Here is a 26,392-nt window from a genome sequence, read left to right as displayed (position 1 = left end):
ACGTAGATCAACACCTGCTACACCCAAGAAAGTCTGTGTCAGTCCGATATGGTGAAATGAAAATGATCAAATGATCAAAAGGATTTGGCGATGGTTTTGACCCCAATTTTGACCCAGTTACCAACAACTGTTGTAGTTTATCAGATGTTCAACTTGCTCCACAGACTGACTGTTAGATTACTGGTCGACTGTTTATTTAAATTTAATTAATATTGAACATATCCCATTTCCAAATCAAACCAAAATCGGCTGTTGAAGCACACTGAGGCATAGGGCACCATGTTGGCTCTTTCATTACTGTGTCACTTCTGACACTTATGGTTTAATAAATGTAGTCTTCAGAGAATACTTTTCTGTCTTCTACATCCTGAGCCCCATGAATGACAATTTTACTTGATTAAAACACATTTAAACACATTCATTCCAGGTCCATAGCCTGCAGCTGCTATAAAATAAATGACATAACAAATCAAGACACATTCTTTGCATAGTTTCATCTTTACTTCACTGTTTATTTCATTGTTATTAGCATTATTAGTAGTATTTTATTATTGTTTCTTTGACTTGTTTTGGTCTTGTGCAATTAGCAAAATACTTTGCTCTTGTACAAATGATAATAGGTACAAACATACAGTACATACTCTGAAATGTATCCAGGAGGCAAACAGAAACATTTCATACATGTCATTACAGTAAAATAAAATACGTAATGAAAAGAAAAACAATTTGTAAACTAAAAATATTATTGGCAATATAATAAAAATGTTGGTACAATAATGTAACTTAAAAAAAATATTTGTCAAGTAATAAAGCTATGAAAATTGTGGTTATATTTATGCTCCAGCATGCACCGCATATTTTCATCAAGAGCCTGATTTTTTTTTTGAAGTAGCAAATAGCATCTAAAACTGAGAAATATCCTCCAAGGTCACAGTTCCTATTCTGAAATTCAACCATAAGCTCTGAGGAAGTTTGTTGGTGTAAAATCCAAAGCGTTGCTTTAACTCAATCATTGCAGAACAGGAGAACATAATTGTGGTCCTGAAATTACTACTTGACTTCTCCTTCTTGGTCGGTGTTTTGTTTCCCAGGCCAATTTGAATGTTTATGTTAATCAATGTTATTTTCTCTCGAAAGGAAAAAATAACGTGGCACCAGAAAGCCTTTGTGCTGGTGCCTGTCTGTCTGTCCATCTGTCCTTCTACCCACTTACGAGCGCCTCCCCGGGCCACCTCCAGTCCCGTCGCGGCACCAATTAATCTACCAAAACACATGAACAGACCTGTTAGTTTTGTCTACAGAGTTTGTCAAAGCTCACGTCCCAGTTTCTGTCACACAGCTAAAGGGAAATTCCGGTACAACTCCTCAAAAGCAGCTTTATGCCTGGGCTCTGAATGGATCTGTCCAACAGGTGGATTTTCTTTGACTGAAGTCACTCTTTAGTGGATTTAATTGGATTTCTTTGGTCATTACTGCCTCACTCAACGTCTCCTAATCTTCAGCTGGTGAACAGCCATCCTTACATTATCCTGTAATATACACTGATAAATTTAGGAATTCATGTAGTCCCAAAATGATGTCGAGCTGCCCCAGGCCCAGAGGCAAATCATGAAACTGCCTCCATTGTGCTGCACTGACGGGATGTGTCCTGTGGCTTTGTCCCTTGTTTTACACTATACAGACATACTCTCCCAAAACAGTTCAACCTGTTTTTTAAACTGCCACAAAGGTCAAGCGATGTCTAATGCCTTCCCTGTGAGGCATGTTTCACATCGTCAGAAGCCTTGAATGGTTTGTATTAGTCAGAGCTGCTCAGTCACTCACTAAACCTCCAGTCTGGTTTAAAAGACTGGACTCTGAATAACTCAAGTTTGTTGATGTCACTAGGGGTTCTCTCTCTCACACACACACACACACACACACACACACACACACACACACACACACACACACACACACACACACACACACACACACACACACACACACACACACACACACACACACACACACACACACACACACACACACACACACACAATAATGTTTGTAATGCATTAGGAGACCGAATACACTCCCTGACATATTGTTGTTTTTCTATTTACCAGATTCCTCAGATTGGAGGTGGTGGGTGTTAATCTAGGGTGACCCACAGACAGAACGGCTACAATTTTCAGAGGAAGAAGCAGGATAAAAAATACCGGAATTTTCCTTTAACCTACATTGAATTGAAAGTTAAGGCACACATGTAGAATTATCTGCTAATTTCCATCGATAACACAGTGGAGTGTTAAAAGTAGCGGCATGATCATCTTTCCTTTAAAGTGTAAAGTTTCTATCATTCAAACATACAACAGCTGTTTATTACAAATATGTTCCTTACAGCTTGATTCATACATTGCTGTTATTTGCCATCTTGTGCATGAGTGGAAACAGCTGGAGAACAGATGGTGTGATCAATTATTACTGCACTTAACCACTGACAGCACACACATTTGACCTCTGAGTGAGTACACAGTATCTCTGCTGTGTGCTGCTGTAGTCTTTAAATGAATCTGACGGCATTCAGTTCAGATGTGAACCATGTTGAAAGTGATATGAAGTTGTTTCACAAGTGACCTGTTGAAATGTTAGGGACCAGGCTACTTACTTTGTGCTGTAAAGGGGTGAATGTCTGAGAAGGGTTTGGTGATGGATTTTGAGGAGAGAGAAAAATGCTGAATAATCAAAGACAATGTGACACTGTCAGAGACAGGTAACCTATTCGCATTTTCCACATTATCTACCAATTTGGAACAGCCAGTTTCACCAAAAATTTCCATTGTAGCTGCCAATGAGTATTTTGTTGATGGTATTTACCATATTATTTAAGATTTAGTGCCATCAAGTGGTGAAGGTACAGATTGCAACCACCCGAACCAAATTACAACCTTAAAATCTTCATGAAGCGATCATTTACTGTTCTCTGTATATGGCAGCTGTCATTTAAGCTTGGTGTGCCTGATGAACTGGCAACTGAGACAACGATTTATTGATGATGTCGATTTTGTTCAGACGACTGTCTTCAGCTACAAGTTCAATGGTTATACTTCTGAGCACCTTATTAATAATTTGGGACCATCTTTTCTGAAGTGTGCCAGAGAAGCAGTTAGCTTCAGTGTCATTCTTTTAAGTTTGCATGAATATTTTGTCATGCCTACACACTTGTTGAGCTTGTAGAGATAGCTAGCTAGCTAACTGACAATTAGCACTTCTGGATGCTCACAGGAGGAAACTCGTTCTCGTCATCCAGACACACAGGTCCAGCAGCAAACTCATGTTCTGGAATGACTTCGCCTTTCTTTGCCCCACCATCTTCAGAGTAGCCTGGGTAGAAACAGACAAGGGAGGCGACCAAGATCATTAGAAACACGAGCAAGTCCAAACACCTATGTACAACTCCTGAAGAAACCTCCATGCTTAATCTCCAGGAGAGATTTTATAGTTGCCATAATGGAGTTATAGTATATTTATGGGTCAAGATACCAGACAGACTGCTTTCTTCTATAGGTTCTGATGCCTAAGGTGTGGATAGTGAAGACAATATTTAAGGACAAGGACAGACATTTTATGACTCTTTTCCTATTGACAACAAATCTCATAAAAGACCAAAACAGCATGAAAATGAATGTGTCCTCCCAGGGTGTCATGTTTATATCACTGCTGAGCTGGACCCATCTTGTATTATCAAATTCGGCAGGGCCAATTATTTCACAGATGCCCCTTTTCCATCAAGGAAGTTCAAGGACTGGTTCCGAGCCAGATGTAGACGTATGGTAAGGTAATGACCATACGTCATAGGTCTAAGGCAACTCTAGCCCATTGAAAAGCAAACTGGTTCTTAAAAGATTGCAAGTTGTCCCAGCTTGGAACCAGCACCAGCACTCTGTTCACTTTGGTGGAAAAGGGGTACATACACAAACATGCACATGCCAACAAAACAAAGAACAGAGAAGCTTGGATCAGAACTTCATTGTGACTCCATTACTCCACGCTGAGCTTCCATAGAGAATAGTTGTTAGTTGTTATAAATCTACTATATGACCTTAATTAAATACCAGGAAATAAACTTTGCGAAAAACCCTCAACCTAAATGAGGTCAGGTGAGAGATAAGTCAAAGCCTTCATGTTACACACAGACTCACAAACAGAGTCGTGTCTGTGATCACTAACCAGTGAGGGTAGCAGTGACAGGTCCAGAAGCTGGTAAGGCAGCTGTCGCAGCATAGGAAGGACAGGCCTGTGCTGGCCCTGTGACCTCTGACCCCTCTGACTCTGTTCCTTCACCCTGGTCATCATCACTGCCAAAGAGCCTACGAGCCAAAAAACAAGAGTGAGGCAAGGACATAGGAGGAAAAGCACTTAACATTTGACTTTTATTGATTTTTTCAAAGAACAGTGAAACATTGAATATTTGTGAAGGAGCAACATTTTGAGTCTCACAACTTTCCCGAATCCTCTAATGGATCAAAGTGTTCAGCTGCCACCTGCAAGTGTTTGAGTTTGATGCCCAACACAAGAGGTGGTGTATATTTCAGCGGCAGCTTTTGGATTCAGGAGCAGAGGCAGAGGACAACATTTCCACCTGGTACTAAAATCCAAACTCTGCCTCAATACAATCTTTGGAAGATTACATCTAATCAAAAACCTTTACACCTGGTTACGAGTTGGTCATGGTTCAGATGTTATAGCTGATCATCTATTAATTGCAGGAGCAGTGGTTCGATTCCCAAGCTCCCCCTGTCAAACATGTCAACATTTCCTTGGCCCAGGTTGTAATCAAAGGTTTCCCACATTCACTTCAATGTTTAAGTTGCAATTACTACATTTGGAAAGCTTTGATCTATCTGAGCCTGAAATTCAAACAAATGCGAACACCACACATGAAGTGTCCTGTTTATAATGCCAACACACAGAATGTTAATCATTACATGATCAACTGTACTGATGATGAGAACATTAATTAACACAGGAATCTTTCCCATTTCTAACAACTGTCCTGTATGATGTGAACATGGCATGAGCGCAGCAGATGTCACCCTAACCCTCACTTTGTCAGGTAAGTTGCCCAGAAGTAGATCCTATATCCTCTGCATCCTAATCCAGTGGATTAGCTACAAAGGGCTAATTTTTGTTGAGAAACAAAGGTTAAAATAATTTGTTTTGTCTATGTAGAAAGGGGCTTGCACTGCCTGCCCACAACAAATATTAGTCCGAGTGCTTTTCGTTAATTTTTTGAACCTCTACAACAGAGGTGGGAACTGAAGTTAGCAGTGCTCATAGTCTAGATGAGCAACGTTATAAAAATAAGGACCCAGGATGAAAAACACTGGATTTGCGCTATAAAGTGGGGTATAGAATCTTCAGACTTTAATGTAAACTTCATGAAGTGTTCTTCTATTTATGTACTGATTCCCTGTAGTATTACAAATGTCAGTGGTGAAATGTAAGTACATTTATTCAAATAGCGTACTTGTATTTTAATTAAGTATTTAAATCTTATGCATTCTTATACTTCTAACTTCACTACATTTCATAATTTTGACTTGACTCTGGCTGATTGGACCTCTGGTTATTTTGAAGTTGATGGAGCTATTTCTCCATTCAAATCAGATAGTGTTTACCATTCAGGAGAAAAATCTACATGAACACCACCTCTTTTCATGACCTCAGACCTCAGGATGTTTCTGAAAGATCGGAGTTCACAAGTTGTAATGTCAGAGGACATCAAACCTCTTTTTTTCCTTTGTTCATTGGATGTTAAGTTCATATTTTGTCATTTTGGTTGTATGATTTTTTTTCTTTGGAATATGATTGAACAACTGAGGAAACTGCCGATATTCCTAACCACCCAATCATTGCCCTCTGTCATTATGTCTTTGTATTTGCTGCATACCGTTGCCTCCCTGCCACCTGTAAGCACCTGTGACAGTAACCTATTATTTGTGTCAATGCTGCTGTCGCTCAGCAGTGGTCTTCTTATGACTTAACCACTTTAATACCAAGCACACCGTGAATAAGACAACCCACACCTTAAGAACAAGCGCTGAGAAATTCCTTTTTAAAGGAAGCATATGATTATGATTATGATTATATGATGAAGCTGAACTTATGTACTAATGACAATGAGAGGTGGAAAGGCTGTCCTGCCCTGACAGCTACAGTAAATTCACACAAACAGAGGTGTGAGTGAGATGTCAGTCAAACACACTATAATGAGAAGAATCAGGCTGGTGGATTTTTTTTAATATAATCTCACCACCACACTGACAGGGTCATTCTGCATAACCAGTACTTTCACTGTTGATTCTTAAAATGCCTTTTATCTGATAATACTTGCATTCTTTTATTTAAGTAGGATTTAAAATGCAAGAAATGACTTTTCGTAGACAAAAGTAAAGAAAAATGGCAATAAAAAAAGCAGATGCTTCTTGGACATGCTAAGCTTTGTTTAGTGATGTCCTAAGACCTTTTCTATAACTTTAATATTTTGGAGTTTCACATCTGATCTATTACTAGTTATCATTTTCTAATAATTTACAAAAAAAGCTTCCTGGTAATAACAAATAAATAACAAATAAAAAAAGCTTTATTGTTTTTTTACTGACTGGCATTAGGAATGAATTAATTGGATGAGTATGAGTGAAATTTGTTTTATTAGTAGATACCCCTTCGGATGTATCATCAGGGGGATCTGCGTCACCATCTGTTCTTCCCTAATACATAGTCCCAATATTACAGTTCTGTCCAGGAGTTATCCCTGAAATAATTAGGTAACCAAGAATAATATGTTACCATAGGGTTTATATCTATCCAATCTTGACTGTCATGCATTAGTGTATTCTTTTGTAATTGTATTACTTGATTCTATTTACATGGATCCAAATTTGGCACACTTTTTCATAACACAGCCCAGATTTGGTGGTAAGGACTAGAAAGAGATAGTAGAAGACCCTCCCTCTCTCACTGCATGTCATCTTAAATACATAAGATCCAATCAGAGGTCAAAGCATTAAACTTCTTCTAATAAGATGGAGAGGTTTGGAAGATTTAATCCCCCAAAAAAGCATTTCAACCTCAACTCTTTAAAAGTTATTTTATTACCTCCCCTTAATGAGGTTATGTTTTCACTCATGTTCATTTGTTTGTATGTTTGTTTGTTAACAAGATTACACAAAAACAACTGAACAGATTACAACAAAACTTAATGGATATGGTATAAGGAAACTCTTTAAATTTCGGTGTGGATCCACACCAGTGGAAAGATACATCTGTTTTTCCACTTTCTTTAACATTGCGAGATCCAATAATTGGTCTAGATGAAAGAAATCAGGCATCTTTAGGAGACTGATATCATCAGTGTCTTAACTTCGGTGCAGCTTGTTTGAAATGATGGCAGACTGTTGGGCCATGGCAGAGTTTGTGCTCTAATGAGAGATATTCTAGTTAAATAATGGGTTGTGTTACAACTCTCCATTAGAAGACTTCATTGAAAAAACGAGGCCTACTACCTTCATGTTGATAAGTAAGTTTATAAAGAGAAAATCCTGCTCATTGGATGAGCATCTTTTAGTGATTTGTGAATTTATCTTGAATGAAGACCACATGTGTAGAAACATTGATCGATGAATGAAGAGTAAATCAGAGAGCAGAGCTCCATCTCATCAAGCCTAGTGCTCAGCATTGACCCAACCCTCACCTGTGTTTGTGGGCTAACATGCACTCCCCTCCGTCCACTGGATCCACGTTATAGATGAACAAGTGGCCGTTGGCCGTGGCCACCAACAGCCGTGGAAGCTTCTGGATCCTGAAAGATCATATAAATAATAATAATAATAAGAAACATTATTTGTTCAAACAGGATAAAACAAGTGGATTCAATAAAATAAAACTACTAAAATACAGAGAACACATCAAATTCAATAAAACCACCAACAATGAAACAGAAATAAGAAAAATCTGCAATAAGATTTTGTGCTAAAAATAAATAAAAGGGTTACGTAAAAAAGATTTGTTATGACGAGTGATTTAAAAGATGTCATTGACTGCAGAGCCCTGACTGAGGATCGATTTTTTGACTTTTCGTTTAGAATAGATTTTTGTGTTGACATGTTAATTGGTGAATGATATTAATATTGATCCCTTTCAAGGCCTACATGTAACTGCCTCTGACATTCTTTCTTACACACAGTCAGAAAGAATGATAGAAATCTACTGCAAAAGTACAACCCCTGATTTCTAAAGAACAGAGGCGCTCACATAGCCAAGGTGCAGATGTTGCTCTGGTCAGACAAGAGGAGGTGAACAGTAGCGAAGGCCCGGTCCTGGCTCATCATGCCAGATACCTGAGCAGGGAGGTAGCTGCTGGCTGCTGAGAACATCTTCCCCATGTAGGCTGTCCAAGTGGCAGCCTCGTCCCCTCCACTGTAGACACGAGAACAAGCTTCCTTAAGTACAAATGACCTGATTTACCTAATTACGAGTGCAATGTTATTAAAGCTGGCAGAAGCAGGGGCCAGACGTACATGAAGGTTAATTAATTATGTTTAGTAATAAAACCTGAGATCTATGTGTGCACGCGTGTACCTGTGACCCAGTTGTTCCATTTTAAAGATATGCACCGTCTCTGTGTTGCTGGAAGCACAGAGGAACTGGCCGTCAGGGCTAAAGGATAAAGACCTTATACTGACATACCTGTAGACAAACAAGACAAATATAAACACACACACACAAACTGGCACTAACACTTGAGGAATAACCAATGATTTCCAGTGAAAAATTAACTTTGCCCCTAACTGAGCTATTAGCTGATTCATCTGACTTAATCAGGCTACTCAGCTCTTAAGGATCTGCACCAACAAAAACATGTGCCATTTAATAACTGTGATCAGTCATCAGGGTGTAATAAAGTCTCATGCATGCACGCTAATGTCGTGTCTGCAAGGCAGCGCTCTAAGAAGGTCTAAATCCATCTGTTGGAAAAAGTTGTTTTGATCTTCATTCGCTGTGAAGGAAAGTAATATTTTTACCCCCCCAAAATAAAAAAAACACAGCTGACTGTGCCACTGCTTCAAACTCCTCAGCCACGACAGTTAATAGCTTTACTTCAAACGCCATGAAAATTCCCCCATATGAGGCAGACCACAGGAAAAGCTTGAAGACTGCAGCAGTCCTTCGCCTGCATCAACAAGTGCTGGCCCTGACACTGAGCCAACAGGGAGAGACAAGGCCAAACAACAAGCACGAGGTGTGCACATTAGACAGTGTGTGGAAATCTGACCTCTTCATGCCCCGGCGGAACTCAAACAGACGCAAGCCCTCGGGGACGGAGAACACTCGGATGACAGTGCCCTGCAGAGACAGTTGGACAGTCAGGTGTTATCGTTACATTGGTTTACAACAGCTGAATACTTATTATTAAAATGAAGTATTGAGGCCATCAGGACCCCGAATGTGCCCAGAATGGAAATTAAGAAAATGACAAGCATAAAGGTGTTTTCATGATTATCTGCCCATCAGATGGTGGAACTTTCCTTGTAAAAGTGAGTATGAAGGAAAAGTCACAAAGAGATTCATGGGGACAGTGAATATCCAGAACAAACTGAATGGATAGTCAGCCTTAGTTTATTAAAACCCTTGAAATGGATGGAAGTGCTGGTAAAAGAGAAAGAAATGGCCCGGTGGTGTAAAAGGTAAAGTCAGGAGGTCATCACAATAACCAGGATTAATTCTCTCTCTCTCTCTTCTCTCTGAGACGTCATAAGGGTGGTGCAGTTCTTACTCTCTCTGAGGCACTGGCAAGTTTGGTGGCTGAGGCGTTGAAGGTGAGAGCTGCCACAGGACTGTCGTGTGCTGGGATCATTGTCACTGTGTTCTGAAATGAAAAAGAGGAGAAGAAAGAGTGTGTTTCCACATTAATAATGTTTGTTGCTTGCACAAGTGGATGCAGAGGTAGTTGTTTGACCTTTTCTTTGTGACATGGTCCATTTTTAATGCTGGAAGAAGCCATTTGGACTTGATGTCTTAATGTCTTAAAAGAGACGATATGGTTTGACCTGTCAATGGAGGAACAGTATGAGCTGGTTGCTTTTCCAAGTTTTAAAAGATCAATATTTCCTTGTATCGCATGCCCTAGTTTACAGTATCACAACTACTAAGCCATACAATTGACAGACCTTGAGTCCATATGAGTCACCAGACAATCTCAGAGAGAGATACCCTTCCTGGTGTGTGTTCAATAGTGCCCGCCCATATCCCTCAAGTTCATCCCAGATCAATCTTACACTGTACTGTATCTTTTAGGACATCCTGAGACCTCAGTCAGCATCGGTTCTTCAACATCATACAAACCTTTCCCAAGACCAAAACGTTTTCAGGTCACAGAAAAAACGTGTGTCAGGCGTCATACAAATAGACACCAGGTAAGGAACCATCAGAGTGACCTGTGTCAGAAGACTGAGTGAAGAGAAGACGACCTGAGATTAAACTGCTTCAGCAAAAACAGAATCTTGGAGTCAACCTGTGTTTAGCAGAAAGTTCACTTTGAGGTGTGAGTGCCCTTCAGTTTAAAATTACAGACAAACATGAATGAGTTTTGTCACATTTGAATTTATATTTAAATTATTTATTAAAACTGAAATCACTTTTTTTAAATCAAGACAGGGGGTTTGTGAGAAATTATTTAAAGCCAGGACTCCAGTAATTTACTTCCACTGCTTCATATCAAGTTTACATTATATTCTGAGTTCTGGGGGTTAACGTTCTATTTTATTACTTCGTCATTTTAACACTTACTTGAGTATCATTTAAACATATTCAGTGGTAATTCAATAAAAACTGTAACTGTTGGGGTGTTCTAAAACTTTTTTAATGGTTGAGTATGTAAAACGTAACACTATGTAATTTGTGAACCTACACTGTATGTAAGTTAATATTAATGTAAAATATAGCGTTGCTGATGGACAACATTATGCCTATGTGTTTCATATGGCTGGCACTGTGGCATAATAGAACTATATGTAAATATATGTAAAACCTAGTGAACCTTTATGACACCAACTACAGAACAGTGACGGTACATATTAAACCTGGAAATGTATCAACTCGTACATTTGTAAACAGCCTTCAAACTATGACCAATTTTACTTGTTTCAAGCGAGGTGATAGCCTACTGGGCCTCATCTAAGTCATGTACAACAGCCAATGTAAATTTGACTAACAAACCACATTATTTACCCAATGACTGGATCTTTGTGATGTTATGATGATGTATTGAATCTCTTTTCATGTAATAAGAGAGATTTTCTTTTGATAGGTTTTACTAAAATAAGTGAGTATGTTGTTTCTCACAGATATGTGGGTATTGCATATTGGAAAGCTAGTACTGGGATATATAACAAAATGATATGTTATTATTACAACAAATTTACATAGATAAATGAATTATAAAAAGTCTCAAAGCATTAGATTTGCGTAACACAGTCTTCAGTTATTAGAAAAAAATCGGAATAAATAAAAAAGCACATTGTGGCACCTTGTCCCCTCATGACATGATGTTTGTTTTAAATGAAATTCGGACTAATGTTAAGGGCTATGTATCACAGGCGTGGGCATGCTTCTATATGTACATATGTACAATGCACTGCACTTGGATTCAAACTATGGTGGATTCTTGAAAGTACAGCGAGTACAGAACTTGACTGTTAGTCAACAGAAAAAGTTATATATAAACTTCCCTGTAGATGAGTCAGCTGACACCATTCTAAATTACTTAGGTGTTCTGTGATTACATGTTACTTACCAAATTGTTGGCATCATACACTATAATCTCCCCAATGGTGGCACTGCCAGGGTACGCCAGGTAGGAGTTGGTATGATTGATAGAGAGAGCACAGAGACCTGTGGGAGGATTCAAGATTTAAGTTTATCAAAGAGACAGAATACCTATCCTGGGTGATCTCAACACAAGTGGACCACTCTGCAAAAGAAATGCTGACTCTTTTTGATGGTTGAAAGTGACAGAGTGCGAAAAAATCGATTGTAGAAATAAAATCATTAAAATGAATTAGATTTGTTGTAATGTGAGGCTGTAGAGGCTGAGCTGTGTTAATCCAGCTTGCAGCTTTATAGAGAGCATTATTCACACAACTCAACATTCACACTCGACACTGAACTGTGTTTGAACCCTGAGCAATACACCTGCCATGATACAGTTGTGTCCCCAAACAGTATTAAAGTGATTTTTTTTCTATTATAACGGTGACGACCCCCTCCACCCTCACCTGGACACTAGGTGTCCCTGTGCTTCATTCCTCCGAGCTGAAGGTGGAGGTGACGTCAGCTGCATCAGTGAACCGTCTGGGCCCGGTGTGCCCTGCCCTTAAAAGCCTCGCCTCATCTGTGCCTCGCTCTCCCTCGCTCAAACTGGTTCATTTGAAAGCCTTTGTTTACCAGCTGTCTGCTCATGTTTCTTGTCCTGACTTATTTTTAGGATGCAATTAACTATTAAGGTACAATGTTATTAGTTCACAGAAGGATGTTGATCAACAGTTCAACTGCTGTACTAAACTGGATTTATCCTGTCAGACATAATTTTAGACTCTGAACCACAGAAAAGGTGTGTGTGTGTGTGTGTGTGTGTGTGTGTGTGTGTGTGTGTGTGTGTGTGTGTGTGTGTGTGTGTGTGTGTGTGTGTGTGTGTGAACAATGTGCTTGCTATGTCTCACCTGAGGGGTTGGACGGAGTGTTAAGCAGAGTCTTGAGCAGCTTCATGTCTTTGATGTTGTGGATATAAATGGACTCTTCAAGGCACACCACGAGTCTCTGCAAGACACAGCAGCCCTCAGCTCATTGTACTGTCCTGCAGTCAGTGTCCCCCCCTCATACTGTATGTATCAACAACATTGAAACTGTTCACTGTCACTTCCACACATGACTCCTGCACCGTCACATTAACTTGGGTTAGAGAAGGCATCAATTTTTTGAAGAGCATACAAAAACAAGAAAAACTAAAGCATTTTCTCATTTAAATATTTGATATTCATTTCTTAATTCTACTTTCTCTTCAACCTCAACTTTATTTATATAACATTGTTGATCCAAAGTGCTTTACAAAAAAAGTGATAAGCTGTGATTACAATGATCATAATACTAAACAACACAACAATTTAGGCACTTTAAAAAGCTAATGAATAAAAATATGTTTTCAGATGAATTCAGCTTTGTGGTGGCGGCATGGGGCACCACACATGTACCTCTATTGACCAACTGCCAATGTTTCAAAGATACATTTTTGTCAAGAGACTGTTGTGTCCTGACAGAGCTAACAGGTTCTTTGTTGTACACTTAGAATGTATATAAAAATGGAGATAAAGTCTAGGTCTGCCAATGCGGAGGTGCCTGAAAACTGTGTTCTCTCAAAAACAGCTCTTGTTAAAAAACCTAATCTTTGCTACTTATAACCTTTTGTGGTATTTCTGTTTCTGGTCATTGAAAATTGCAAGTCAGCACCTTTGGGTTTGTCACCCAAGAGGGTCCACAAAGACATGGCAACGAGAGCCTGGGAGATGATCCCCACAGCTCATGTGGATCACTTTCTGTGGATCTATAAAACAGGAACTTCAACATAGATGGGATCCATATGCTCTATGATGGCCAGATAGTGTGTAAATTAGTCTGAAATTTAGCCTGTCTCAGAGTCTGTTCCTTCACGTGATCCCACTGTGACTCCAGGATGTTGAGATCAGAGTCTGTGGGGGCTGGACCATCAGTTGCTGTATGTTTGGGCTCATTGTCCTGCTGTAAAATGAATCTGGGACTGAGCACATGCTTACTGATGGTAATGTGGGATGGAAAAGAATCTTAACACCTGAGGTGACTGTGAAATATCACAGACATTAAAAGTAGATTTTAATTCTACAAGGTGGGGACATAGAATTATGCAATAATGTAGCTTTTGATTCTGTCCTTTTTTTTAGGTCCCTTCATACAGTGTTGACAAATAAATGTCTGTCTGTCGCCCACTTTTCCAAGTGCTTGATGTCAGCATGGCAAAATCTTCACAGTGACTATCAGCTGACAAGATGAGATTTTTACCATCTTCACCATCGTAGTTTAGTGTGGCTTCATGCCATCATTTGCTAATAACAGTAGTATTCAAATATACATGAACCTTCAGTATTATTGTCAATAAAAAACAACAATCCCACAAAATGCAGTTTATCGAGATCATGGTTGAGATGCATTTAGATGAAGGTCACATTCACTCAGGCTGCTGCAGGACTGAGCTCTCTTGCCTTAACTCCAGCCGAACCACAAGATCATTACAAGCTGGATTCTGTTTACAGTCAAGCAAAATGTTTGTTTGGTCATCTACTTTGATAAACATTTGAAAAATATTTGGAACATCATGTCCTCTGCTTCCTGAGTGGAACCATCTGCCTATAATGTCACTGGGCAGCGTTGTTTACATGTTCCCATTGGTGGTGAAGCGCCTAAAATGAATCATCTCCTCTGTTGGAAACAAAGAGGACAAGTCACTAATGCTGATGATTAATTGTTTCTTCTTTGGAGACAAGCAGCATGTAGCTGGGACTGTAATACACCCTCAAACACCCATAGGTGTGTAATGGAAATTCTGCATTTGTGTAATGATTATTATATGAACAGACGTGTATGTAGAAGATTGCAAAAACAGACTTGTTTATCTTAAAGGTCAACTGGGAGTTAACTTTACGAGTATTTGCTCAGGGACTTTAACTTTGGCTTTGGCTTCTTGAAGCCTGAAACTTCAGGGTGTCTCTGAGCAAATGGTTTTGGGATTTCACAAAAGGGGTCACTCCAGGGGTCTGGGCTAGAAATTAAGCCAGGATGTCCCCCACCCTAATGAAACATCAAAGAAGGTAATGGATACCTTCTTTTCCCTTGTGGGAGGGGGCTATGCGTTATAAGAACACAACTCTCATGCCTGTTCTTTGCTCATTGTACATGTCACACCAGGTGATGTGTATCTTGAGTCCATCTGCAGATGTAGAATTAAACTTACCAAAAGACAACTGTTTGACTTTGTGCTTTATTCACAGAAAATTGCCACCACAGGTGTCAATGCGGCTTTATTATACTCAGCGTCTAAGTGTTTAGATGACCTTGTCTTCTGATTAAGCTTTTCCAAAAACTAAAGCTCATGGGATGGATTGAACAGTGTTTATCTGCTCTTGAGTAACAGCCACACACTACTTTCTATGTACTGTGGAATATCCCCCCACTGTGTGGGAGCCAGTCCTGGACATTACAATAGCAGAGTTGGGTAAATATGAGCTGCTCTGAACTGCTCCTGCAGAGACGTTTTCACAACAGTAACATGTAACACTTGTTACATTAACATTTGAATGAATACTCTTGCTTATAAGCCTGCTGGAACAGTAAAGCAGAACACCAACATTTGTCTTGCTTGTCCAAGTATGTAAGCTTAGCAGCCAAACTTATTATGTTATAAAGAAAAATGTACAGTGCTTTTTCTTTAATTCCATGTCTTTTAATGGGTCAGCAACTGGTAAAGATGCTGTGAGACGGGGTTGCTCACCTGTCTGTTGAGCTTGACAGAAAGGATGTTGTTGGGGTAACTGTAGTTGCAGATCTCTGTCCCCTTCTTGAAGTGATAGATGTTCATTCGCTGCGGCATGGCGATGCTCACCACGACTACCAGACTGCTGGAGAAGAGACGTTCCACGATGTAGACATCTGGAGTCTCTACTGGTGAAGAACAGGGGCAAACAGTCAGTGATTGAAACAGTTTAATAACCGTGTATAAAGATGGCGGACATAACAGCAACAAAAAGTGAAGCCAAAACATCTCCCAATGCATCACACCGATGTATGTTCAAGTGTTTATGTGTCTGTTATACGTTTGGTTTTACGTAGTTATTTGATACTATGAAAATGGGCTGAGACTTCATGATTGACAGGTGACACTGACTCATGATTGTTTGGGTGGGTTTATCAATGGGACCTTGGTACACCCTCCAATCACAACTGTCCAGGCTCTACATGACATCAGCAGCATAATATGGCAGCATTAGTATGCAGGATATTGTGGTTTTATTTGTGCACAGTGTTGAGGTTTTTTGACCATCCTCACACATTACATCTGTACACCAATAGGAGAATAGTGTCTAATTCCACACATACTCCCTTCTCTCTTCAAGCAGTACCAAGGTCAGGTTATAGATAAAGGGCCAACTACCAGTACACTGTAGTGTCTATACTCAGGTACTTTCATATCTAACTCAGATTCCCCAGACAGAGAGGCACCACCTTCAACTCTTTTGAGTATTACACCAGTGGCAAGACGTGAGGACACAATGTGATTTAGGAATGCATATTTCAGGCTTAACTATCCAATAAGATGAAAACACCTACATGTAACATAGAGAGTGACAGCAATTCTAGTCATTCATGGATGCTGTGCTGTTGGAACGGGTGACGCAAGTAGAGGGAGATATATGGGGATGCTGTGGGAGACATGAGGAGACTTGGGGGTGACAATTGCTCATGTTACTCTGTTAGCGTTGTTATATTGTTCCACCTTTTGGTCTCCTCGATGCATCAAGTCTACATTAAACATCAGCTGCTGTCTAGTTTCTCTTTTCACCAGCTTCCAGAAAACTTCCATAACACACAGTGTTGTCCATTTTCACACAGTCATTGGGACACATCTTTGGGCCCCTGTCTCAAAATGATCATTTGACAGGGTGGATGAAAACCATGGATTCACTAATAGAGCTGATACGATGGCACCACTGAGCTGCGCTGCCAGTTTGTCCCAGTTGCCACGCATGGTTTTGTAGCCAGAAAGCAATTTTTTCAACCACCATCATATAAGAGAGGTCTGTAAAACTGTTTACAGGACACCTCCACCTCTTAAATTAGTAATTCAAACAACATGAGAGGCCTGCCGGAAAATGAATGCCAGTATGTACAGTGGGCCGCACGCCAGAGTTAACCCAGAAACTAGAAGACCTTCTTTGGCCTTTGTGCTCAGCCAGTTGTTTTTACTGAAGTGAGTGGGCTCCATCTTTGAGTCCAGTATCCAGTTCTTACCATAAATCGACTTTTACAGTGATGCAAATGTACAGCACTTGTGTTGTTATCTGATTAGTTTTCAGTTATTCAAGTTCCAGTATTGGGTGATTGACCAAAATTTCCCTTTTTGGTCTAAAGCCGCCAATATCGCATCACATGGATTGTAAAACACAGAGAGAGGTCACAGCTGTGAGGTTTAGATGTTCTGCATTTCCATAACATTCTGCTGGTTGCTCAGAACTTCAATATTAAGTTGAGGTTGGAAATGAAAAAGAGGCTGACTCTACTCCTGCTAGAAGCTTCCTACCACAGATAACCCACAATGACACACACATATTATACCAAATGCATATTATAAGAAACCAAAGAAAAGCTGAAATGCAGATTGTATATTTTTCAAGAGCTATTGTACTGTTCAGATTCAAAAAGCTGTATATACTGTACATGGTGATGAAATGTTATTGTCGTCTCAGATTGCTGTAGAGCTGTAATATGAAGGATAAAATCAACAAATACAGTATTGAATTGGGTTGGCAGATTATAGTACTCAATATAAAAGCTCAAAGTGTGATCAGGACACCGCTACACCTGTTCAATGCCATATCCATGCTTCATTAGACCAAGTTCGGGATACCTGACAAGGTTTCCTGTATTTTTTACACAAAAGCCCAAAAATAAGGTAATTCGATATTTTATTATATTTACAGCTACCTTATCCAAGATCTGTTGGGCTCTAATAGGCCTATGTCCTTCATTCTAATTGTCCTATTGACATAACCAGGTCTCTAGTAATCTGCAGGCTACAGATCATACACACACCCATTCTTAGAAAACCATGGGAGGATTCTGCCAACAGACACGAGCACCGTGTTATTACTGCAAGCACGGCCTTGTCTGAGCATCCAGCCACTGAAACCTTCCGACAAACACAGTGAACGTTGTGATGTGGAGACGTTGGCCTTTTGGTGGTCTAACTGCCGAGATAATAACTGCTTCTGTTTACATGCACAGAGAATTCCTTTCCTCACACAGCTATTGTGTCAGCATATATTCATCATAATTATTCTCCTATTCTGATACGGTTACACTGTGATTTAGCAGAAACTTGGTTGAGATGTCAGGCTTCCTCCCACATTAAACTGGTGACTGTAGCTGTGTTTAGGACCGTTTAGGAACATTTGCAAGATGTGTAACAAGATGGCAAGATTATGAAAAGAACCCTAAAGGGCCCTGAAACACACAAGTAAAAGTACAAACGAAGGAAATTACCCTGTGAAAAGGAAAGCCACCAAGACAACAATGCAGCCGACTGGTGCTCCTGTCAGTGTCTGAGTCATAGTGTGATATGCTTTGGTAGATAGATGGGTTTTCAGGCTAAATCCACACTAATATGTTTTGCTTTTGAAACCCAGTTTCTGCCTGTCCAGACAAACCCATAGAGTTAACTAACAACCCTCGGCAGCAACAACCAAAACGAGATCACTTTAAAACTTGCAATGAGTCTTTCATGTCGCTGTGGAGGAATTGTCCACTTTTCTTTTACAAACTTTAAGCATTTATCCCGCTGCCGTCCAGTTTCTGGGTTTCTCCCAGATATTTGACATTACTTCTTTGAAAACTGCCCTTTTAGTCTTATCGACCACTCAAAGCACTTTTATTCAAGTCACATTCATCCATTGAAATATAAATTCATACAGCAGCCATCAGAACGGCATGTGGACTGGGGGTAGCCAGTTGTGTTTAGTGGACAACCTGAGCAACTGTCGCTTAGTTTGTTAGTGTTTGAAAGAATTGATTACAAAAAGGTTAATCTAATTTAAAGAATCTCTTCCCATGTTGATAAGGTCAACAAGCCTCAGTAAATGACAAACCAAAACTCACCTTTAGGATGTCATACCTCAAAGGGAAAACAAAAACAATTAATTCACTAAAAAATTAAACATTTATGAAACCTGCACAATGGCTCTGTGGACCCCATTTTAAAATTGGCCTGATTTTAACTGGGGTGCATTTTAGCCCAAACCTATAATTTTGTGTTTCTCCACCTTAATTTGGAGACTGATGGGAAATTCCTTTTTCACATTGAGCCAGGTGGGTTTGGAAAGCCTTTTCTGAAAAACTGAAAACTACATTCTGTGCTTTGTCTAACAAAGATAACACATGTTGTCTAACACACTTGTCTAACATAAACATTAGCTTGAGGATGTGTAACATTTCAATGTGAAAATGGGAAGAGGGCAAATTCTTTTTCACAGCACTGTAGCAAAAGTGATCTTAAAAAATAAAACATATCAGTGTGACTACAGCTTCAATGTGTTGGTTTGTGCGTCTGAAAGATGTCAAAGCACAGAAAAGGGCGGAAAATCAGTTTCCATCCGGGCGCCGCTTTCCAATACTTATAAATGGAGCAGTAGCCATCTTGCTTTATAAAGGTGTAGAGGGCCAACAGTTTCACAGGGAGGGACTCACGTGCACTAACACTCTACCAAAACAAAAAACAGAGAAGCTTGTATTACAACACACACATATGAAGTGGGACGTAATTCTAGGTCTGCTCAGGACAGCATTATTCCACTATATTGTTACGTAGAAAGAAGTGGTTGGCTGTTGTATTAAAGTTTAAAATCTCATACATTTGACATTTAAGAAGAGCTATTCATGCATGAAACAGATTATACACTGTGACCAGTGTTTGACGTACTCTCCCATTATCACTTCCTTGTAGGGAAACCTGAGGAGACGTGACGTGGTGGACAGATAAGCTGTTACATCAGCTCGGTTAACACAAAAGCAGAATGTCACGAGAACCAGAATGAATGAAAGTCAATGATCTACCAGAGATAGTGATTCTGATGCTCATGCTGCCATCATTTGACAATTAAGCAGACAAGAATAATCTCAGCAAACCATTACCAGCATCTGATTAATAATGTTTACACTCAAATGTATTGTTAGTTAAACACCCAGAGATGTTCCGATACCGATACCACCAATTGAAATGCCTCCAATACATCCAAAAAGCTGGGTGGGACATCGGTGAGTACGCAAATCTATGTACCGACCCAACATTTTTAAAGTGTATTAGTTTCCCCAAGATAAAACTGCAGTTTTCTTTTCCCAGAAATCACTTCTTCATTGATGTGCAAAAACAGCAGCTACGCTGCACTGCCACTGGCAAGTACTGTTTTTAGAGCACTGAAGAAAATGTGATTTCTGGTAGTGTAGCATTAGCAGAGCTAGCTAAAATGTCAGCAATTAGGGAATATTTCACACTGGAAAGTCCCACAAGTACAATGGTGAGGTGTGCCGTATGCAAGACTTCAATGTTGTGGGGTTGCACTTGTGCTGATTTTAGTGTCTTCCTCGATTTATTAATTTGTATTTTTCCATAGTTATGACAGTAGATAATAAAATACATTTTATGACATTCATTCTCTGTGTGTATTTATATTTCAAAATACGTTATACAAGTTATTTTTTTAAATGCACTGGTATCCGATCAATACTCTGTATCAGCCCTACAACGTCCAAGTATCAGAGGAGAGAAATGTTGGAACAGCCTAACCCACATCGATGCAAAGTGTAGAATCACAGATCCATACTTACCACTCTCATGGATGCAGTCCAGTTTTTCCACCATGGTCAGAGAAAACAGTTTGTAGCCAATCTTTGTTCCCAAAGCCAGTGACCTGTAACACATGTACACACACAAACACAGTATATCAACCATCAGTGCAACTGGAAGGCCTCTGTAAAGCTTGAGTTTCTCTCAGTATTTCAACGGCAAACATTCTCAGCAGAGATGGAATTAATCCACATCGCTGCACTCAGGCTGGAAATACAGGGACAATTTGACCTGACAAGCGTTGCACATCATCACACTGTCTTCCCTGTTTCTTTCTTTAGGGAGCCACCTAGTGGGGGAATGTGTCCTACACCTAAGTGTAGGAATCAAACAAAACTGTCAAAGCTTTCAAAACAAGTTGAAGTCGGTTGACAAGAAAATCCCAACTTGCTCCACTAATTAGTTTTCTTTCGGATGGTAATGGAAATGCAAATGAAGAAATTCAGTCACAAGGTAGCAGGTAGAGGATAACTGTCAGGTGAGGAACAACAAGAGATGACATTAAAAAATGATGCGCGTTGTAACTTAAAGGAGCATTCCACAGAGTACTGCTCAGCCTTTGAAGAGCCTCCTCATCAGAGTCATCTCAACCTTCACATAATTTAAAGAGAATTTATTATGTGTGGAATAATGTTTGAAAGAAGAGGGTAACCAGGAAGCAATGGAAGATGATACTTTTGCACTATGGGAAACGTAGAAGCCAGAGCCTTCTGTGACAGTCAACCTGCTAGTCTGATAGCACAACACATTACTGTATATGACTGTTAAAGGCAGCCAGAAGATTCTGGTTCTGGTCTTTTTATTGATTTTCTGTATTTCTCATTTTACATTTCAGCACAGGGGCGGTGAGTTGACCTGACATGAGATGGAGCAATGCAACAAGACATAATGTGATGTGACTTGACATGACGGCATGAGATGATGTACTCTGTGACACACGGGATGTGATGACATGACGCAGCGTGATGTGGTGTCGTATGTGATGTATCATCGCGTCACGTCATATCACTTGATGTGATATAATGTGACTCTTTGTGATGTTGCCTGATATTGTTTGACATCATGTTGCATGATAAATTGTGACAGATATCTTCTTCAACCTGCTCAATATCATGAAAATTAGATTAAAATTTAGAAAATTAGAATTACTGTAACTCTTTATTATCAGGATGTCCCACTAAATCTGTGAAAAGCCTCCAACTGCTCGAACACGAGCCCTAACAGGAACTAGAAGGGAAATCACATCAGCCCCGTCTTAGCTTCGCTCCCTGTAAACTTCAGATTAGAATTCAAGATCCTGCTCCTCACATATAAAGCTCTTAACAATCAAGCACCATCATATATCAAAGAGCTCATAAAACCATATTGTCCAAATAGATCACTCGCTCCCAAAATACAGGCTGGTATCCCTCAGCTACCAGGCCCCTCTCCTGTGGAACCAGCTCCCACTCTGGGTTCAGGAGGCAGACACCATCTCTACATTTAAGGTTAAACTTAAAACGTTCCTTTTTGATAAAGTCTATAGTTAGGGCTGGATCAGGTGAGTCCTGAACCATCCCTTAGTCATGCTGCTATAGGACTGGACTCTCTCTTATCATTAATAACCTATAAGTTACACTAGGTATCACTATTATTATTGTTGTTATAACAACCAGTCTGACAGAGCCTAAATACAGAGGTTACAACTGGTCCTGGTCTCTCTCTCCCCTCTAAACTGATGTTTTTTCTTATAATCTATGATTTAAAAATGTCACAACAAAAACATGTGATCCACACAGTGATCCTGAACTGAATATTTACATAGAGGGTGAGACATAGGTTAGCATCAACCTGTTATCACAGTCCTCAGGACCACACATTTGACGTCTTGTCAAACAAGATAATCAACGTTCTGACTCGCCATGTCTCTTCCCTGCTCGTATATGTGTTTGAGATGCCATTTCGTTTTGTTTTTTTACAAAAAGTCATTTTCTCAATGACCACCTGTATTTTCATTCGCTGCTGTAAGATCTGTACATTCCTGTCCTGTCTCATCCTGTGTCCTAACAGGAGGGAACCTACAGAACTACTCAGGAAATACAGAGAATTTTCACTGGCTCTGCAGAATAAATAGACTGTGTAACACACAGCGTTCTCTCTGCTCTCTGGCCTTTCTTTTAAACAAAGAGTTGATCGCTATTTTAGGAGGAAGAAATTAGATAATAAACAGGGGGAACGAGTTAATTACACGCTGGAGGCAAAGCGTAAAAATCATGAGTGTGCATTCTTCTGCCGTCTGAAAACTGTTACTGCCACATGGGCTGGAGATTATTATGTGAGGTGAGAGCAGGTTTCACCCATGCAGAGAGAACATGTTGAAAAACATGTAAAATATCCCGCTCTGATCTTTGGATTAATGAGTATGTTAATGAAATAACTGTAAGTCGTTTTGGATAAAAGCCTCAGCTAAATTATATGTATGTATGAATAATGAGCAAAATCAGGCAGGCCTCTGTGTGACGTCCTGTTTAATGTGCAGTGTGTAGCGTATTCAATATACCCATCATCTACTCAGGGGTTGGTGAAGTGTTTGAGTCCATACAACTCTTCTGGAGTCTCAGGGGTAAACTTTGTTGCAGCCTAATCCGATACAATTGACTGTAAGAGGCTAAGCTAACAGACGTAGCCACACGACGGTGTGTCCGAGGGTCCGTGAATGTACCTCGTAGGAAGATGTCAGAGGACATTTGGACTTAAAACACGGTGTAAATGAGCAGTTTCAAGTCGAATATGAATGTCGGGGCTTTCGGACACTTTGATGACACCACATGAGCAGTATGGGGGCATGTTATGTTTTTTCGGGTGTTTTATTATGTCTGAAGGATAGGTCACCGATTACTTCAATTTTATTGGCTTCGGCAGCAACAAAGTTTACTCCCCGAGACTCCAGAAGTGTTTTGTGGACTCAAACACTTCATCTACCCCTCTATCGTCATAGTGGTGAGTAAATTATGAACTGTCCCTTTAACTAAATGTGTTCAGCACTCTCCTTTTGCCTGTGATGTAACACAAGTGATATGAGTTAAACCCTTGGAACCCTAGATCTCTTCAGGGCACTGAGAATGCCTCTGTTGCAACAGTTGGGTTTCTACAGCCATCATCATCATTCAGCAGAGCCGTGATTGTAGGGCTTCTCCAGCAACCCTATTCCATGAAGCTCCGTAAGGACATGTGGAGTTTTTGTCCACCAGGGGCTGAAATATCCTGACCTTAAAGGGATAGGTCACCAAAAACATAAAAATTAACTCATTATCTACTGACCACTATGCTGATGGAGGGTGGGTGAAGTGTTTGAGTCCACAAAACACTTACTGCTCCTGTGGTGTCATCCAAGTGTCCGTAAGCCCCAACATTCATATTAGACTCGAAACAAGGTAATTTACAACATGTTTTTAGCCTAAATGTCCACTATCTGGAAATGTCCACTATCTGGAACTAGCGATGCTACCCCGCGCCCCGCATGCACCCTTGGACCAGAGCAAGTGTGCAGTGAGTGCGCGCGAACGTGAACGCAGCTCCAGAGGAGGATATCAGTTGACTTTTAGGTTAAAAACATGGTGAAAATTAAGCTTTTTCGAGTGGAATTTTAATGTCTGGGCTTACTGACACTTGGATGACACCACACATGTTTGAAGAAGTGGTCACTGTTTACTGCTGAAACTCCAACTTGAGTCAAGCCTGAAACACTGAACATCAGAATCCTTTCACCTCTGCACTCAAACACTGTGGACCTAGATTTCCCATAATGCACACACGCACACACACACACACACACACACACACACACACACACACACAGACCAGTATTCACCATAGACACCCACATCTTTCAATCTCCATACCACCAGTTTATTTAAGCTCAAATTTTCTGTGAAAGGTTTGATGTCTTCGATGTCTGAGCCAAAGCAATTGTAGTGGCATCACTGTGGCGTCATCATGGATATTACAGACGGTATAAGTCTGTTTTTACGGGCTGATCGTTCTCCCCATATGGTTTCATGAGTAAAACTGATGGAGTGCCCCTTTAACCTTGTTAATGTAAGGTGGTGTGGTTTTCCCCACACACCATTGTTTTGAATAACATAGTTTGAGGGCAGAGCCAGAGGCATTAGTCTAATGTCAGGGAGAAATCGAACAGGATCAGTGTGTTGGTGGCTCTGCCGCTTGTTATCCGTCTGCGTGCTTACGTGGAGTCCTGGTTGAAAGAGGCGCAGCCAAACCGGAGCCCGGGTCCGTCCGGTCCACCAGGCCCAGCAGCTCCCTCCGCGGTCTCCATCCCGATACCCAGCGTCCTCCTTCCCTCCCTCCGCCCTGGATTGGAGGCCTGGGATCGGCTGCACCTCTTCGCTCGATGTCGGCGGGAGACGGCTCCAATGTGGAAGAAATGTGTCGCGGCTCGTGTGCGGGTGAGAGCTCGTCGCAGAGCCGCGGGTCTGAGGTAAAACGGTGTTTCAGGGCGGCGGTGTCACGGCTCCGTTCTCCTGCAGGAGAAGAAGAGGAACAAGAAGCAAAACAAGAACAGCTGACGACGCTACGTCACGCCGCCGCCTCCTATGATTGGCTGACGGTGAGCCTATGTTGTCGCTGGCTCCTGTTTTGATTGGTGAAGTGTTCAGTAGCGTGTTATTATTGGTGGAGTGGCCTTTGTTTGTGTCCCTCTTTTCATGTGATATAGTAAAATATGTACAACCTGACTCTGTTCAGAAAAAATACAACTTTATCTTTTATTTCCTGTCGTTAAAAACACAGTCAAAGTCTGTAAAATGCTCACACAGGTCTTCGCCTGTGCACTTTCCATAACTTAAGTTTTAGATAAATGTCAGGAGAGAACTGAGTCGTTCATTATTTGCATCAAAACAAACCACAGGGGGCGCTGTAGGAACAGTGACGTGCACCACTAATTTAACATTTTCATAAAGTTAGAGCGCCGACTGCTGGCTACCTATAAGCCGAATATATCAGAAGAGCCCATTGATTCTGGACCATATCTTTTCATGCAATTCGTGTATACACATCTGTGTATATACCTGGCTTCTATAAATATCTAACTTTTCTAAATTAAGTTTTGAACAGGATTCTCTGTAAACGTATTACATTAACATCAAATGAAAGATTTTCTCTTTTACAATAAAGTGATTACTACTAGCGCTTTAATTAAATCTATGTGTTATCCTGTGTTGAAGAAGTCCAGGGGTCCCAAACCTTGCAGGCATCCAATCCTCATATTCCAATAATGACACCTTTTCCGTTGTTGGCTTTCTCTCGCTGTTATTCTCAGAGCTGTAGAGAGAAGGGTGAGACTGAAGCTCCAAAACCTGAAGACTGAATACTGCCGTCAGGCAATCCAAGGGTCAGAATGGATTTTGACAACAAGCTATGACCCACTTCACCCCTGGAGATGTAAGTTAATGCTGTGTACAATACTGTCTATTGTCAATTAGCAATTCTTGATCATCACAATCACAGCCTGATATCATAATATCGCCTTTTTTATGATTAAAAAACATTCCAAGGACTGGAATTTTGCTTAACTTGGTTTCCTGTGGTAGTTCCAACATTTCAGTCAATTGCTCTTTTAGTTGTTATATTTAGCATAGGCTAGTTAAAACG

At 40.3% G+C, this 26,392-nt stretch overlaps 1 protein-coding gene across 4 annotated transcripts; it reads right to left on the bottom strand.

Annotated features, from left to right (window-relative positions):
• Positions 1 to 491: 491 nt before the first annotated feature.
• Positions 492 to 25,322, bottom strand: wipi1 (WD repeat domain, phosphoinositide interacting 1). Of its 4 annotated transcripts, none has more exons than XM_035180422.2 (13): positions 24,970 to 25,322; positions 20,725 to 20,807; positions 15,620 to 15,789; positions 12,765 to 12,861; positions 11,840 to 11,937; positions 9,821 to 9,913; positions 9,320 to 9,390; positions 8,626 to 8,733; positions 8,299 to 8,463; positions 7,739 to 7,846; positions 4,213 to 4,352; positions 3,243 to 3,366; positions 492 to 1,260 (listed from the first exon to the last, which is right to left on the bottom strand). In XM_035180422.2, the coding sequence occupies exons 1-12, from the start codon at positions 25,056 to 25,058 to the stop codon at positions 3,245 to 3,247; spliced, it is 1,344 nt and encodes a 447-aa protein (XP_035036313.1). In that variant the 5' UTR covers positions 25,059 to 25,322; the 3' UTR covers positions 492 to 1,260; positions 3,243 to 3,244. The 4 variants fall into 4 exon arrangements, with proteins under 4 accessions (XP_035036313.1, XP_035036311.1, XP_035036312.1 ...); XM_035180420.2 differs by having other exon boundaries at positions 3,266 to 3,366; positions 24,970 to 25,321; XM_035180421.2 differs by having other exon boundaries at positions 3,266 to 3,366; positions 15,620 to 15,786; positions 24,970 to 25,321.
• Between the last annotated feature and the right edge of the window lie 1,070 nt (positions 25,323 to 26,392).

This window comes from Hippoglossus stenolepis, chromosome 16, assembly GCF_022539355.2.
Source record: "Hippoglossus stenolepis isolate QCI-W04-F060 chromosome 16, HSTE1.2, whole genome shotgun sequence".
Taxonomy (NCBI): Eukaryota; Metazoa; Chordata; class Actinopteri; order Pleuronectiformes; family Pleuronectidae; genus Hippoglossus; species Hippoglossus stenolepis.
The sequence above is the reverse complement of the archived record's forward strand: the minus strand, read 5'-3'. Positions and strand labels throughout refer to the sequence as shown.

Coding starts and splice junctions, on each gene's coding strand:
- wipi1 (XM_035180420.2), bottom strand. CDS start 25,058: ATGGAGACCGCGGAGGGAGCTGCTGGGCCTGGTGGACCGGACGGACCC. Junction 8,734..9,319: donor TTCCGCCGGGGCATGAAGAG/GTCAGATTTCCA, acceptor GTTTGTCTACAG/GTATGTCAGTATAAGGTCTT. Junction 7,847..8,298: donor AACATCTGCACCTTGGCTAT/GTGAGCGCCTCT, acceptor ATGATCTTTCAG/GATCCAGAAGCTTCCACGGC.